The 17,979-nt window shown below is 37.4% G+C and overlaps 1 protein-coding gene across 3 annotated transcripts in view; it reads right to left on the bottom strand.

The window, feature by feature from the left end:
• Positions 1–17,979, bottom strand: part of TES (testin LIM domain protein) — a 51,203-nt gene that overhangs the window by 26,623 nt on the left and 6,601 nt on the right. The window contains exons 1-2 of one of the 3 annotated variants that reach the window (XM_065542489.2): positions 5,748–6,826; positions 460–612 (exon numbers count right to left, since the gene is read on the bottom strand). The exons of 1 other annotated variant lie outside the window; for it this stretch is intronic. In XM_065542489.2, coding sequence (XP_065398561.1) covers positions 460–483 — 24 coding nt within the window. In that variant the 5' untranslated portion in view covers positions 484–612; positions 5,748–6,826. Of the gene's footprint in view, positions 1–459; positions 613–5,747; positions 6,827–17,979 lie in introns of those variants that run through there. One more of the 3 variants, XM_005550574.5, reaches the window with a different exon arrangement.

Raw genomic sequence — 17,979 nt, 5'->3', positions numbered from 1 at the left:
ACTTGGACACAGGAAGGGGATCATCACACACCGGGTCCTATTGTGGGGAGGGGGTGGGGGAAGGGATAGCATTAGGAGATATACCTAATGTAAATGACGAGTTAATGGGTGCAGCACACCAACATGGCACATGTATACATATGTAACAAACCTGCACGTTGTGCACATGTACCCTAGAACTTAAAGTATAATAAAATTAAAAAAAAAATATATATATATACTTTATCTTTTAGCAGTTACATATTTGAGTTAAACCAACTTTTCTTCATGTACATCAACCAAAACGGCATATCAGAACAGATAGAATTCTATAGCAGATATGAGAATCTAGATGTTGTCTATTAGAGGGTTTTCTCGTAAAAACGTTACTTTTCTCAGTGTTTTTTGTTTAGAAAATATTTTTATATAGAATGTAATTTATTAAAAAAAAAATCTTACAGAACCATATAAAATACTTACAGAGTAGGCAATATTATTTGCCATTTTTGACACGTTTTTGCTGAAACTCAGAGATTATGGAATTTGCTTAAGATCAAAGTGTTAATAAACGGTAGAGTAGAGATTTGAGTTCAGGTCTTTCTGACTCCAAGGCCTGCGCTCTTCTGCCTGAAGCTGTAGGGAGGCGAGGAGTGGAGAGCTGTATTACCACCCTTACTATAGTAAACCATCTTTTCTTCTTTACCATATTAAACAATAGTCTTTGAGAACTTGCTGAGACATGGCCTAATATGTGGAAGGAGTGGGGTGCAGATGGCAGAGGACACAAGATGGTAATTAAGCTCTTTTACCCAACTACCAATATTGAAAAAAAAAAAAAAAAGAGTAGCCAGTCTTACATCAGTACAGTGGCAAACCACCAGTAACCAGATTATTCCGTGTTTTAAATATCACATCAGTGACCATGAGGAATTGGTTACTGGTTAGTGCCTAGAGTAGCAGTTCAAGCTGGACAAGTAATGGATATTTTTCAATGGCCCTCTTTTGTAACTTTACCAAGTTCTGTTTGTCACTATGCAATCAAAACCACATTGTAACTTGTTCCTTGAAAGATCAGTCTGACATGCCCTGAAGTTGAAGTGAAGCCTTTCCTTTTGTTCTAAAGAAAATGACCACATCCTTTTTCCATAATTAAGGCCATATTCAAACCCAGCTGGTCCACCCAGCTGCTTAAGGGACCCCACATTACTTTTAAGTTAGACCATATAAAGTATACTCTCTAAAGAATAAACACCTGCCCAGCATTAGTTAAGCTTTATCATCTTTGCCATGTCCATATTACCAATTTCAAAAGAAATGAAAGTCTTTAAATTGTATATTTAACGTCAACACTAAGCTTTTTTTTTTTAAAACAAATTGTTTCCTTGTCACTGATGATCACAGTTCACACAGTATGGAAATAATGTAGGTTAAACAAAAGACAGAGAGAGACTGTTTTCTGGTCTTGTGTAAGAAGCACAATTACATGTTTTCTCTATTACAATATCCATAGTAAAATGAAAAGCAAATCCAAAAACATGTATTGTTTTTCAAGCCCTTTCTAATTTTCCATTACAGAAGAGTTAGTTCTGAATGTGCCTGGAGTATGGATATGATTCATACTATGTTCATGCATCTCCTGCTAAATAAACTCTAATCCCAAATGAAAATTTTGATTACATTATTAAGCCTTAATCACATAGCTTAGCTTAAATCAGAGGTTTTTAAACTCTCTTTTATGTAATTCACAACATGGAATACATTTTACCTCATGACATAGAACTTGCATATACACATACAAACTTACATGTGTGTATAAAATCCTGATATTTGCGGACAGATAATATCTAGAAATATGCTTCTGCCTCTAAATTAAATGGCCACTTAAATTCTTGCATGCCTTCAAATTAGAATTGCCTGGTCTGAACAACACTGGGCTTATAAAAGACTGCAAACATCCTGGAACAATACCATCTCATTCTCTATTTCTGAATGCAACTTGAAAGTTCAGCTCATGTAACTAGAACCTCCATGAGTCAGCAGAGTTTTTACACTAAGGCTTTGGAGTAGCTCACTACTGTTACAAAGTCAATCTTGCAAAGGGGCAAGTTGTTTTCTCCTACCAGCTTTTTATCTTTGTAAATCAAACATAAAATTATAAACCCAAGAAGCATCTGAATGGACCTCACCTCTTGGCCAAGGTCATTCCAAAGTGAACCTGAAAAACCAGTTCAGGCCATGATAGGAAATGGGGAGTTGGGGCGGGGCGGTGGGGGGGCGCGGTGCATGCTGCTTCACAGATGACCAGCATTAGCATAAACACAGAGACCTAAGACTGACAGAACAGACTCTGATAAGAAACATTTACAATCTATTCTGACACCTGCTACCAGGAGACTTCATCTGCATGATAAAACCTTGGTCCTTACAAGCCCCCTTATCATAACCCAGACATTCCTTTCTATTGATTTCAGGTCTTTAGATAATAAGGCTTTCAACTAATCACCAATCAGAAAATCTGTGAAGCTGCCCATGACCTGGAAGGACTGCTCCCTACCTCCAGCTGTCCTGTCTTTCCAGACTGAAGGAATGTACATCTTTCACGTATTGACGGATGTCTTGCATCTCTGTAATACGTATAAAACCAAGTTGTAGCCTGACCACCTTGGGCACATGTTCTCAGAGTCTCCTCAGGGCTGTGTCATAGGCCATTGATCACTCATATTTGGCTCAGAATAAGATCTTCAAATACTTTTACAGAGTTTGACTCTTTACATCAATATGTTCTTAAAATAGCTATCGGTTTATTTATTATAATTACTAGAGCTGGTGGTATTTCATGAACTGCTGCTCTTTTAAAGTGTCCCACATATTCTTATTCTGAACAGGACTAGGCATCTCCCTCATGTAAGAGATCAAGAAAACAGAATCAAGAGAGGATGAGGAATTTGCTCCTGGTTGCACGGCTACTAAACAGCAAACCAGACCTAAAACTCAGCATCTGGCTCCTGCGCTACTGTTCTTTTGGGGCAGATGACTAGAGTGTCAAACGGGAGCTCTTGTCTTTCAAAGAGAGTCACTAGCTAATTTCTGCCCCAAGGAAAAGAACTACCAATCCAGAAACACTCTTGCACCATCTCTAAGTGTAGATGACTTTCTGAGAGCTTTAAAAAGGAAGACAAGTAAGTTAAATAAGGAAGGCTGGGGAAGCTTTGTTGAAGGAGAGGTGTATGAATTACAATGGAAAGGATGACCAGTATCTAATTTGGCTCAGAGAAGTGCATTCAGGGGAGAGGAAACACTATACACAAGGCCTGTGGCAGAAGAGGGCAAGGGAAAGAGCCAAAAAACTGTAAAGCACTTGCAGGGTGACAGGGCTGGCCTTGTAGCAGGTGGAGTATTTTGTTTTGTTTTCCTTTTCATTTTCCCAAGGAAGAAACTAAACTTCATGAAGCATTCAATGCCATGCCTTAGGCTACTGGCTTAACAGAGGAGACATCCTCAGAGATAGGAGAGACTGGTAAAGAGGAAAGCCACAGGGCAACAGGGGAGAGTGAGGAGCAGGAGCACCTCTCACGCTCTGCTAGCAGAAGCTCAGGCAGCCCTCACAGAGACCAGGAGACCAGGCCTTGGGAAAAGCAGTAACTACCATCAGAGTGAACAGGCAACCTACAGAATGGGAGAAAATTTTTGCAATCTACTCATCTGACAAAGGGCTAATATCCAGAACCTACAAAGAACTCAAACAAATTTACAAGAAAAAAACAAACAACCCCATCAAAAAGTGGGCAAAGGACATGAACAGACATTTCTCAAAAGAAGACATTCATACAGCCAACAGACACATGAAAAAATGCTCATCATCACTGGCCATCAGAGAAATGCAAATCAAAACCACCATGAGATACCATCTGACACCAGTTAGAATGGCAATCATTAAAAAGTCAGGAAACAACAGGTGCTGGAGAGGATGTGGAGAAATAGGAACACTTTTACACTGTTGGTGGGATTGTAAACTAGTTCAACCATTATGGAAAACAGTATGGCGATTCCTCAAGGATCTAGAACTAGATGTACCATATGACCCAGCCATCCCATTACTGGGTGTATACCCAAAGGATTACAAATTATGCTGCTATAAAGACACATGCACACGTATGTTTATTGCAGCACTATTCACAATAGCAAAGACTTGGAATCAACCCAAATGTCCATCAGTGACAGATTGGATTAAGAAAATGTGGCACATATACACCATGGAATACTATGCAGCCATAAAAAAGGATGAGTTTGAGTCCTTTGTAGGGACTTGGATGCAGCTGGAATCCATCATTCTTAGCAAACTATCACAAGAACAGAAAACCAAACACCGCATGTTCTCACTCATAGGTGGGAACTGAACAATGAGATCACTCGGACTCAGGAAGGGGAACATCACACACCGGGGCCTATCATGGGGAGGGGGGAGGGGGGAGGGATTGCATTGGGAGTTATACCTGATGTAAATGACGAGTTGATGGGTGCAGCACAGCAACATGGCACAAGTATACATATGTAACAAACCTGCACGTTATGCACATGTACCCTACAACTTAAAGTATAATAATAATAAATAAATAAATAAATAAATAAATAAAAAAAAAAAGAAAAGCAGTAACTTGAGAAACGGGCTCTGTAGGCTGCCCTGGAAAACCCAGAAAGTATTGTTCCAGGGTTCTTTTGCCCTTGGGCCTGCCTGGAAGGCCAACTTAATCTCTTTATGGACTCTTTCCAGTTAGACTTGTGATTGCCTGGAGAAAGTGCCCCTCTACCTTTCCAAACACAAACACTTTCATCTTCCCCATGTGCTCAGACTTAAGTGTGAGGGAACTTTTAAACATCACAGACAGCAAGTAAGTGAAAGAGAGTGGAATGGGTCACGGCAATATGATACACTTTCCCCTACCATAACCTAATGGAAACAGTCCTAATTAAAACACACACACACACACAAAACACAAACAAAAATGACACCAAGTTTTCAAAATCACTTTTAACAGCTAGAGCAATTAGAGTTTCAGACTGGCAATAAACTTATTTTCCTGAGAACATTTCAGTAAGAAACTTATTTTATAGCTACAAGTATACAGCTACAAAACTTAAATCTCATTGACACCAGCACGGAAGATCTCTGACTTACGCCACATTATTGGGTGAGAACTTTTTCCATATTTTTATTGTCTTTATCAACCCTCTGTTAGGAAACAAGCACAATGCCTCTCCAAGAAAGAAGATACATGATTCACACTCTAGTGTTTTCCTTGTTTAGGATGTGCCTAGTTTCAGACTGAATTATAATTTAGAATGCAGTTGTTAAATCCAATTTATATTATAAAATTGCACGGTAGCAGACATACCTCTACCAGTGTGGGGCAGATTTCTTCTGCTCTGTTCCCACTCCAACTGAGGCATCTAATCATCTGCTATTCTCCCCTTCCTAAGTCAAACGTGCATCAGATGAAGGAAAGCATATGGACTCTAATCTGTGGTAAGAGGAGTTTCACAGCCAGAACTGCCCCAAGCACAGTTTCTTAGGGCCTATTTTGGGCAAAGTGTCACAAGAACTGAGGTTCCTCAACTCCTCTTGGTTTCAGTTCAAGGATCTGGAACCCCATCTACTCTAAGGGCTTCTCTAATTTCTCTCCATTATTCACTTTGTATTCAAGATTCCCTGAAGTCCAGGACCCAGAATTCTTCTCATCCCTTCTCTTTACCCTCAGCATAGACCACACCTTCTCCTTAGGGTCCTTCTGCTTTCCTGAAGAGCCAAGGCTATTATTATTCTTGAACATCCAAATCTTGTAGGTTAGTCTCTGCCCAGATGACTGGGCTGGAGAAAACTCTTGGCGAGGGATATAAATAAGGAAAATGTTATTTAATGATGCCCAGGGTTCACACAGGGGTATGTGAGAGAGAGTGGTAGGGAGGAAGGGGAGCCTAGAGAGGGTTAGCTCCTCAGCTAAGGCAAACTGGCTGTTTAGAAAGTGAAATCTAGATCCTTGGACTAATATAATCAAGATACGTGTGCCTGTATGTCATATGTATGTTGTGAGAATTACCAAATGTTAAGGAAATGATAAAATATATATATAGTTACAGATACTAGTGAGCTAATGGGGAACTTTGAAAATGTAGAAAGATCCCTAGAGGAGAGCAGAACTTTGAAAATGTAGAAAGATCCCTGGAGGAGAGTCAGGAAAACTGCGATCTGGTCCCAGAGTGTCACTGGTGAGTTCAGGGATTTTGAAAGTGATCTTTCTTCTTCAGGCTTCATCTAGATAATGAAGAAATTAAACTAGATTGCCTCCAAGATACCTTTTAATTTTATTGCAAATCGTGTCAGATTAACTCTTAGTTTGGTTATTATTCAGCATGGTCAACTGCTCAAAGTTTAATCACTAAATAGAAAATAATTATTTGAAAAAGCTAATATATTAATGACTCTGAGAAGTCAGAATCACTTGGAACTCAGTTTGGTGGAGTAGTTTTACAAAGTATGCATAGGAAACAAAAGACTTAAATTGTGAATGATAAAACTCAGGCCTGTTGCATGTAATTATTTCAACAGCAAATGTGATACGGTATTCCCTGCAGACTCAACACCTAGTGCCTAAAAACACATGTTTTTCATAAGCACAAAAGTCTCAAAGCTGTCTACTTCATATCATTTTAGTAACACATTCTGGTCAGCATCAATAAAAGGATATGACAGAATAATTTTTTTTCTTCAGCATCCAAGAAAACAGGTCCTTTGGATTGACTATATTGGAAGAAAGTATAGTCAGGCTTTGGGAATATCTATCAATATCCTAAGAAAAAAATAAAAGTGACTATATAATATTTACTATGAAACAGGAATCACAGACAAATAGGACTTAAGTATCTTTAACTGCAGGCTCCACAAACTGAATTTATATTCACATGATCTGTGCCTCCAAACACTCTTTTATACCCTGCTTATTTTAGAATAAGAAAACGGAATGGAATCAATTTATCCATATTCATAATTTTAAGCAGTCAAATAGGTTGGCAACATTTCAGGTCACCCTTCTGACCCAGAAAAAGGTATTGCATGTCAGATACTTTTTTAAAACAAAAGAAAGGAAAAAAAAGAGTATGGAACATCTGGTATTTCAAACATGGTCTGAATTGATTTGGAGACAATTTGGGTCTGGAAGATATTATGCAGTATTCAGGGTGAGATCATCTGATTCATGCTGTTTTCATAACCAAACTCCCTCTGGAGTAAAGAATCCTATGTGGTTACTAAACAAGCAAGTGTTACTAAGACTTCTTTAATAATATTGGAATGAAGGTAGATCATATGAAATATACATATCTCTCTCCCACTCCCCCTTTCTCAGTGTGTATGTGCATGCATGTTTATCTACCTATCACATATACACACACATATGCATGTACATACACACACATATATACTCATATTATACTCCTAAAGAAGCATTTTAGATTTTTGTTCATCCAGATAAATATTCTGGACAAAGGAACTACATATCTAAATAATTCATCTTAGCAAATGGCTCCCTTAGAAATCTAGTGTGATCTGTGAAGTCCCCCACCCAAGGAATATATTTTTACTAAGATCTGATACAAGATTTAAAATTATTTGAAATTTTTAGTTCATTGCCTGTTTCCAAATCTCTAACAAGATTTGTATTACCAAAAAAGTGTAGGTTGGCCAGACGCGGTGGCTCATGCCTGTAATCCCAGCACTTTGGGAGGCTGAGGTGGGTGGATCACGAGGTTGAGAGTTCAAGACCAGCCTGGCCAAGATCATGAAACCCCGTCTCTACTAAAAAAAATACAAAAATTAGCCGAGCACAGTGGTAGGTGCCTGTAATCCCAGCTACTCGAGAGGCTGAGGCAGGAGAATGCTTGAACTCAGCGGGTGGAGGCTGCAATGAGCTGAGATCATGCCACTGCACTCCAGCCTGGGTGAGACTCCATCTCCAAAAAGTAAATAAATAAATAAATAAATAAATAAATAAATAAATAAATATAAAAAAAGAAAAGTGTAGGTTACACAGATAACCAAACTTAAATATAAAAATAGTTGCACACTTTATTAGTTTGCCAACTTTCTTAGGTAAGAATACAAAGAACTAGTGTGATTAAGAGCTACAATTAGTCATTCCTAGTAAAGCTGCTACATTTCTCTTTCTTTGCTAATAAAAACAAAAACTTCCCATCTCTCAGTTACTCAAGTCTGAAATACATGAGAAGAAGACTGAAGACAAAGTTGTCATCACCCACTTGGTCACCCAACCTGGGGCCCAGAGGCCTCCTTGTCCTTGTCTAGCATGTTTATTATGCTCCAAATTCTAGTGTCTCTTTTCTACAAGTCACACAGTCTCCTCCCTCATCTGCACTCCAGGGTTCATGTTTAAACTCACATCATATCATCCTGAGACCACGCTCTCTTAACTGATCATTTTGTATGATGTTGTATTGCTATTCTCAAAATTATTTTGATAAACCTAAAGATAATCATAACACTCCCCTTGCTAGATGATTTTAATAAGTTCAATGAATTTCACTTTTCTTAGCATGCAAAGAAGATCCTTTAAAGCCTGGCACCGCCTGCCTTCCTCACATCACTCCCCTCCAGCCATGCCTTCCTCACATCACTCCCCTCCAGCCATTCTCTGTTTTAAGGGGAGCTTTTCGCTTTGCTTGAATCTCTGTTCCTCTTCTTCTCCATCTGCCAAAGTCATTCTCTCTATTGGGCCCACATATCAATTTTAATGTCAGAAACTGTGATACTTTTCTTTAACTATCCCCTTGGCACAAATGGTGTTATTAAGTCCTTCCTTACCATCCTATGATTGTGTGTACATCAATTTACCCCCATTAGATTGTGAACTTCTTGTTCAGATTTGAACTGCTAGTACTGCCACAGTGTCTGAGATTTACAGGAGTGCTAGAAAGTTTTATTTATTTAATTGTTTTAATTATCAAACTATCTTGATCATAATGTATCTTTACCCCAAGGCACTTCCACTGCCTTTTACACACACAAAAAAAGACACTGGAAGGGATGGTGATAATAAAAGCAGCAGCTGATTTTTACTGAGCACTTACACTGCCATGCATGGTTCTAAGTATTTTACATGGATTATCTCATTTTATCCTCCTAACACTCTTATGAGAGTCTGAGATACTATTACTACTCACATTTTCATCCACATGAAGAAACTGACACAGAGCTATGACTGCTCTTAACCAATAAACAGTGCCTAAAGATAGATCATAAAATGGAAAGCCCTGATAAAGAAGCACTATTTCCTAAATGCGTTTAAAAAAATAGAATGTAATGGAATTTTTAACTGAAGACCAAGTATTATAGCTCAAGAATAGAATAATCAATTAAGGGTCTTCACTTGTCAACACAGATCATCCATAAGGAAACAGGAATAAAACTATTTACTGCAGATTCTAGGATTCATTTCCACATCCCCTTACCTTTTCAGCTTAGGATGCATAAAGCCAGAAGCCCTGTATGCATCTCTATTATGAAATCCACTGTAAGCCAAATGGTCAGAAATCTTTTTTGTTCACAGACAGCAGTAAATAATCACATAGACTATTATGTTAGGAATGAAAAGGAAACAAGTGTTCTTTCTGCCTAAATATTTTATAGTAAAATATATTCTGGAGGTAATAGGTCAAGTTTTCTGGGACTTTAACAAATTAAAGTAGACTATTCCTACTTAATCTGTCCCTACATTTCTTAAGGCAGTAACAGTATTAAGTTAATGACAAAGGTACTGTCATCGAGACAATTTCTCTACTTGAGTTTGAGATGTAATCAAGTTGTAGCTGATTACCCAAAACATCTATACCTCAATAAATACGGTAACATATGTGAAGAAGAGCAGAAATAGATCCTGCTATCATATTTGAAGAAGAGCAGAAATACATCCTGCTATATTTTTAGGTAACAGTAATAAATTTTTGTTTTGGCAGGATACGTTGAAGTGTTTTTAACTATACTTTAAAAAATGAGCACTGAGGGTTGTGATGGTAGAAGTGTTAGTAAAAACACCTCAACCACCATTTGTTAAAATGTTACTACCCACCAGCCAAAATACATATACCATCACATTTAATCCCCAACAACCTATTGGAAAAGTATTATCACCTCTATTGCATAAAAAGGAAACTGAGACTCGGAGAAATTAATTTGCCTAAGACTACCCAGCTAGCAAGTGGCAGAAGTAAGATTTGCATCTTGGCATTTCTGACTCAAACCCTATGCGCTTAACTACAAAGTCACTGCTTTTTTCCCTCCAAACTGAAACTTCAAAGGTAAATAGTAATTTAAAGAGTAATATTCTTCATCTGTAACTTCTCTAGAACAATCAATTTTGATCTGAAAGACTGCTCGTTGCTTGCTAGGCAGGAATTCCTCCGTCCTAGGCAAACCTGGGACTTATTATGAGGAACCTGAATGTCTGCACACCAGCTATACTAACATGGAAGTCCCCGAGGTAATAAATTCACACACAAGGGGATCCTCAGAAGGATGAGGTGAGAGTCAAGAAAAATCTCCAGGGTCCTGATGCAAAACAGGTCTCTTTCAATGTTACAGCAAGAGAAAAAAAAAAAAAATTAAAAGAATGAGCAAGAAATACAAATGAACAAATTCTATTTCAAAGTTGAAAGGCGTTTACTCAAAACATGTAGACATGACTAGTACTAAAAATTATCTGCTATATTACATGTAAGATGTTTTCACTATGCAGTAGTCAGGGGCAATATAATAAGCAAAATATGCTTTTCATATTTTTCAAATCACTAAATTTCTAGATTCATAATGGAACAACCTTTGTATTAGCTGCAAACTACCCCAAAACTTAGGGTTTGAAAATACCATTTATCATGTCATAGTTTCTGTGGGTCAGAAATTTGGAAGTGGCTTAAGTAGATGCGCAGATTTAGGGTCTCTTACAAGTTTGCAATCGGGGTCAGCTGGGCTGCAAGGATCGACAAGGGAGATTCCCACTTCTAAGATTTCTCACATGGGCCTACCCACATGGGTACCTCAGGACATGGTAGCTGGTTCTCCCCAGGGCAAGTGATTCCAGAGAGAGGAAGAGCACACAAGATAGAAGTTGTAATCTCTAATCTTAGAAGTGATGCCATCGCTTCTGCCATATTTCATTTTTTGGCAACTGATCAGGTTAGCCTGCACTCAATGGGAGGGCAATACGTAAGAGTGTGACTACTAGTAGGTGGGAGTAATTGGAAACCAGCTCAGATGCTGCCTACTGTATCCTATTTTCTGTTTTGATTTTAAATTCAAAGACTAAGTGATTTGTGATGAGACAGACATTATAAAGGGGAACAGGGGCATATGGGGTGCTTATCTACCACTTCTCTTTATTCTGCCCATCTCAAATATTTAAATTCTCTTCACCCAATGGGTATCTAAAGCAGAACTTTGTTCCTTCCTCATAAATACTCTCGTTCCCCTCAATTTGTTAGTTGTTCACTCAGAACCAGGAAATGATCTTTCAGAAGACAGGGTAGAATATGATTTTTAGCCTCTAAGTCTCATTTTCTTTCTCAATATATAGTTACACACACTTGTGTACACACACATACACACGCACTTGTGTTACAGAAGACAGCTGCAAACCAGATTATTAAAATACCAAATATATTTGGGAGGAAATTTTCACAATTTTTATAATATGCCACAGTAGTCCTTAAAGAACACAGAATAAAAATTGGAAAAGATTTATATAAACTTTTAAATTCTATTATATAAATCCACCTGGAGATGGAATTAAGTAAAATAAAATAAATTTCAGTACCTCTATGTGATAAAAGGAGCCAAAATTACTTGATTCAAATTATGTAGTATTTACAGTTAGCAGCTCCTTCCCTCACAGTTCTACTTCTCTATTTGAATCCTAATATGTAACCTTACAATATTATAAGGAGCAAAATTTAGGCCCCCCTTTTTAAAAATAAAAATGGTTTGTACTTATTTTAGGTAAGCAACTGCTGAAAATATATTGCATCTGCTCAGTTTAAGCTGGTTCCTTATAAACATTTTTCAAACAGACTGCTATCAAATTATTTTTATACTATTGTATGAAGGAAGTCATTTGAAATGCTTACTAACAGAATACCTCTTCTGTGGACTCTACTCAGAAACGGCCTCCTCCAGAATCCATTACTTTGAGAAAGACAATGTAGGGCTATAAAAATGTCACAAATTATTATAATAAGCTATGACTGCAGCTGAAATTGCTTCTTAATTAGGATTGGCTGAGCTCTGGCTCCACTGAAGGACACTGCAATGGAATGCGTTCATAACAGCCCTCAAAACCTCCTATTTATTTGCTATAAAAGGGACTTTGAAAACCTGATTCCAAAAGGCATCTGTAGGAGTTCCGTAAAAGAATCTGGATCATGGCAACCATTCCTAATTTGGTCTTGTGTCACTATCTCCACAGCTGCTTCTAAAGGGTGGATCCTACAGAGAGCTGCTTTGAGAGGTCTTAATTAAGGCTCTTTATCCCCAAACTTGAATACTGTGATCATTCTTGCCATGCCTAAGGGCTGTGGTATTATTTCTTCAGAGGTAACCCATTATAATACATGGGTGAGGGTATAAGTAGGGTGACTGTACTTAAGTGATTTATTGCCACTAATTCTTTAACTATCTAACTGGAGCACATACAGATAAAGATGGCAGTACAGATGTGTTTTCACAGACTGGAGAATGAAAGAAAACGCTCATGGTATTGGCTGAAGGCTTCACTGAAGGAGGCTGTGCAGAAGAGGATCCAAGGAAACCTACAGAGTAATGCCCAACAGAGACAGCAAAGAAAACAGAAAAGGGGGTGGAAAAAGACAGTCTTCTCATTTTTCTTTTGCCCCAAATTAGCGTTCACAGGCATTTAGAACAAAAACACAGTCTTACAGCAAGGATAGGGGTCTTGGAAACCAGGAAAGAAAGGGAGAGATGTAAGAACCCTACTGCCAGGTCCTCATGCTTGCTTATTTATTTATTGCATACCCTTTTCATACCATCCCTTATTCTGGGGGAAAAAAAGAATTATGTTTATTGATATGTTGTGCTGCATAAATCAAAGAGCCTTAACTAATTTTTGACCCATGTTTTAACTTCTGATGTATCAGAGAAGTAGTTTGGATTACCATACTTTTTGCTCTATATTTAGACTATACCACTAAAGAAGCTACATAGACATCACTTAAAATTTGTCTAGTGATTCAAGGAAATTAGACAATTTTCAAAATATGCATATACCACCTATTTACAACTAAGATAAACTTGCAGTTGCATGTTAATTTAATTTTCCTTCACTTTAATGGAACAAGAAGCACAAAAATCAAAATTAGATTCGTCTAGAGTAGAAAGTGGGTTCAGTCTTAAGCCAGCAATGAAATCAGAGAAGTTTCAGTACATCGATTCTTGATTCTTTCATATGTACAGAGGAATATCAGGGTAATTCAAGTGAGGACAGTCTTCTGTAAGACTCTTTACACAGCTTTCACCGTAGGAGGCTGTGAAGACTTAAATACCAGTAACAGAGCAATAGAAGCAAGCAAGGTCTCTTGAGGTCCAAGCTTAGGACTCACACACCACTTCTACCACATTCTACTGGTCCAAGTAGGTCAGAAAGCAGTCCAGATTCAAAGGGAAGGAAAATAGACTCCACTTTTTAATGGGAGGTGCTGCTAAGAATTGTAACCATTTCTGTAATTTACCTCAGAAACTCTGAGGAAGATTCCAATCAGGGAAACATGCCAGTTTCCTATACTGGACCACAATACATTGCAGTGTTCACTCAAGTGCTTTCTCAGGGAACCTAATATACACAGCCTTGAATCCTTTGCATAGCGATTGGCACATGGTAGGTACTCAAGTTCTGGAAATATTTATAAACTTTAATTTCATTGTAAAAATGAAAATCAGAATAATTTTTAAATTAGCAAAAGGATACATTAAATATATTAAATTTTAAATTAGCAAAAAGATATATTAAATCCAGTAAGTTAATATATCCCACAGTTATCCAACTTTAAATGGCTATTTCTTTGTGTCCAACAAAACACCAAGTGGCAATAATTTACTGAGAGTATGCCATCATAAAATTCTTGGTGATATATTCAGGGGTCTGTGAAATAGCATGAAGATCTATGCAGGATTTTCTTCCCTCTAGATTGGATTTCTTGAAGAGGATTATGACACATTTGTTTATTGTCTATGTTTTGGCACCATACTTTGTGCTTTAAGATATTCATCTTGATTATCCTTACAACCCTGTGAGGTAGATAGTTGAAACCCATTTCAGATGAGGATACTAAGGTTTACAGGGCTAGGTAGCTTTCCCAAATTCACACAGCTAATAAAGGCCAGGGCCTTTAAAACTGATCAGAGAACACTAATAATCAACACTGATCAGGTACTTGCTATATGTCAGGCACTGTTCTACACGTTTACAGTACACAATAATCCAATAAAGAAGTACTATCCATGTTTTGCAGATTAGATCTCTGAAACCAAGGAGCAACTGTTGCCAAACTACTGAGTAAATATCAAAGGTGGGATCCAAATCTATGTCTGGAAACGTCAAAGTCTGCGCTGCTCCCTTTAAATTCCCTAACTGTTAGAGAAAAGTGGGCAACGGTGGTCCACAGGATGATTCTATCCTCTGGCTTAATTTCATCTGGTCCATGAAAAAGTAACAATGAATAACATCACTACTGGTTTACCGGTGACATCTTAAAAGAGCTGTGGAGTTAGGCCACTGAAATCTGTCCTGCCTCTTTTTAGCTTTAAATTCTGCTATTTCTCTCTTCTATTCCGTTACCACAGATAGAGTCTAACCCATATTATCGGAATGTTTACAGAATATATTTTCCATTTGTTGCCGTACATAAAAGGTAATATTTTGTAATTCCCCTTCAAAACCTTAGGCAACTTGCCATTTCCCAAATAAATGAGTTTTACATTTCTTCATGTAACACGGAAGTCACATGACCTGGATGGAATGAATTTGGAGAGGTCTATGTTTCAAAGCTAACAGAAGAGTGACTAGATTGAAAAATGGACACCCTAAAAATCAAGTAAGGGATACTGCAAAGTTAACTCTCCTCTACAGTTTTTTGGAATGACCAAAAACTACCCTGCTTTAAAACATGTGTAGTCTGTGATACTGTACAGAATATCATCTCAGAATACTCTTGATACATGAAAGATCTTCAGAAAAGTATCCTCAAGCCCCTACATTCAACTGTCCCTCTGTAGCACACGTGGTAGACTGAGGTAATGATCCCAATCCTTCATTCCCACGTAATAGCATTCAACATCATATCCCTGCCGCAGCCTCATAGTTGCTAGACTAGACTTCTCCTCTCCTTGACTTCAGGACTGGACATGTGACTGCTTTGGCATAAGAAGAGGCTTAAAAGGTGCTCCTTCAGTTGGGCAAGACCTTTACTGTTTGCTTCACTGATCTAAGGAGGATGAAAACCTAGCACCAATGTGGTCCCAGTCCACAGCTCCGAGTCCAGATCAGCCTACATAAGCTAGACTCTACTGTGAAATTTCCTCCTCTCTCTCAGCAGATGACACAATGTATTAAATAATCATCCAAGTCAAGGGAGATCAGAAACTCTTCAGCTGTGGCCTAGGGTCTTATACTAGCTCAGTGATACACATCTTTAATTCAAATCTGTACTGTGGAAAAATTACAAATTACTGCCGCTCATCTACTTTAGCTTTATTTTAGGAGAGACAAAACTGAAAATGTTAATGGTGGTTTTACTGACTTTTCACAGCCAGGTACCTTTGGTTCATGCTATTTCCTCTTTATAGAATGCTTTCTTTGCCTAATGAAAGCTTCTTTATTCTATAGGAGGTGTTTCCTTGATAAAATAATCTCAACCCACACAATTAAAGTTAGTTACTTCTGCTTCTGAGACTTCATAACCATTGTATTTCTATTATTGCTGTGCTACTCAAAGTGGCAGTTCACAAACTGTAAGTCACTTGTCTGTGATGAGATAGGCAGAGAAACTGACAGTAGGCAATTAGGAACTACTATACACTTAAAGTAATTTTGTGTCTCTTGCATTTAATATTTTTTAATTGGTCCTGTATTTGTCTTTTGTTTTAGTAATTTTTACTATGTTTTTAAAAATATCAGCCCATGATAAATTTTTGTTTATAAAAAGGTTTCTTATCCCAGATAAGAAAAACAGTGTATTATAGCACTTACGTCATTCTATCCAGCACTGTAGTTAACTTACACATCTGTCTTGCTCACTCATCTTCCTTCCTTCCTTTTTGTTTTTTAAATCTATCAAAGCTGACATCCATATTTTGCTCAAGAGGTGATACTGATAGATATGGAGTTTAGAGTCTGTAGTTTTAAATCTAAACTGCACTTTTAATATTCTCTATGAAAAACAAACGGTAACTTTTTTTAACCCCAAGTTATTTTTATTGTAGGCCAGGATTTCATAAAGGAAAAATCAGATCCTTGATCCTTACTTTGTGACTCATTCTGTTAAGACTGTCACATTACACTCATATAAAAACAAAAATCCACCTAACATCTACATGGTCATTTTTCAATGAAACATGATATCACTTTATCATCAAACAAGGCAAGGGAAAAGTTCACTGTGGCTAGAGATGCATTAATGGACTCCATATCAAGGCATTTCTGTTGGGCTGAAAGCCCATCTTTTCTGCCGGGCTCGCTGCTCAGATAAGCTATGCATTGAACACCCTGAAACTCCTGTTTACAGCTTTTCACAGTGGCCAGAATGTCACAATGATAAACACAAGTTGAATCACTCATAGTTTGAGGATAATTCAGCATTTCAGATTAAGTATATTTACACAGTAGTAACTTTGCTGTTATTCAGCAGACGAGATCTCAGCAATCCCCACTGGCTGGCTTCTAATAAAGCTCTCCCACTTTAAGCCATGCTCAAATCTGAGCAGACACCCCACCATTCTAACAGACTAAGGAACAGAGAAATTGGCAATTCTAAACTACGCTCTTTTACTTTTTTGAATTTGACCAAAATAAATGCAGTGATACTTAGAAAATTATAGTCATGCATACCCTTATTGCTCTAATTCCCCATTACTAACTAGAATGTTAGGCAGACAGGGCACTTAGAACAGAAAATTGACAAAACCACGCTAAACTGCAGCTCTTTTGTAGGAGAGTCAAAGATTGTAGTTGGCTAGTTGAAAAGCATAACTTCTAAATTTAATCCTCTAATAGTGTTTGAGGCAATTTTTAAACATGGATATTTACTCAAAGAACAGTGGTGAAGTTATCAATTACCAAATTATTTTTCTTTAAAATCCTGAAAATCTGTGGTTTTGAAATGTTTTTGATTAGTCTTTTGTTTCCTTATCTTCCTCTCCTAGAAAAAGTTGATTTCATAATTAATAATATAATTTCCCTGGATACCACCACCTTGTAAAAAGTAAAACAATTTCCTGTACATTAATGATTTAATAAACAATTCTTTTAAAATCATAATTTTGGTTACCATGGCAGTAGTTACCAAACAAAAATTAGCTATGACTGCAAACAGGAAATCCAAGAATGACTCTTTTGTAATGCATTTGTAATCAGGGAGAAGACTTACAGTTTGTGTATATTATAGGTGTAAGTCTATTTGTATAGCTTTATGCATTCATAATCTTTTTCACATTCTAATACATAAAAGCTGCTTTCCCATTTCTTTTACATTTGCCATTACTTAAAACAACTGAAATAAGAACCCCTAACTACAAAGTCTGCAAAACCAAGAATCAAGCCCAGGGATCACCACCAAAATTGCTGACTGTCTGTGTTAGAAATGTAGGTACTGCTAACCTATAAAGAGTTCTCTAATGGGTATAATCCCAGTTGTGCTTACTTTCAACATTTA

The sequence above is a fragment of the Macaca fascicularis genome, chromosome 3 (genome assembly GCF_037993035.2).
Source record: "Macaca fascicularis isolate 582-1 chromosome 3, T2T-MFA8v1.1".
NCBI classification, from domain to species: Eukaryota; Metazoa; Chordata; class Mammalia; order Primates; family Cercopithecidae; genus Macaca; species Macaca fascicularis.
Note: the sequence above shows the minus strand (reverse complement) of the source record. Positions and strands in the feature narration are given on the sequence as shown.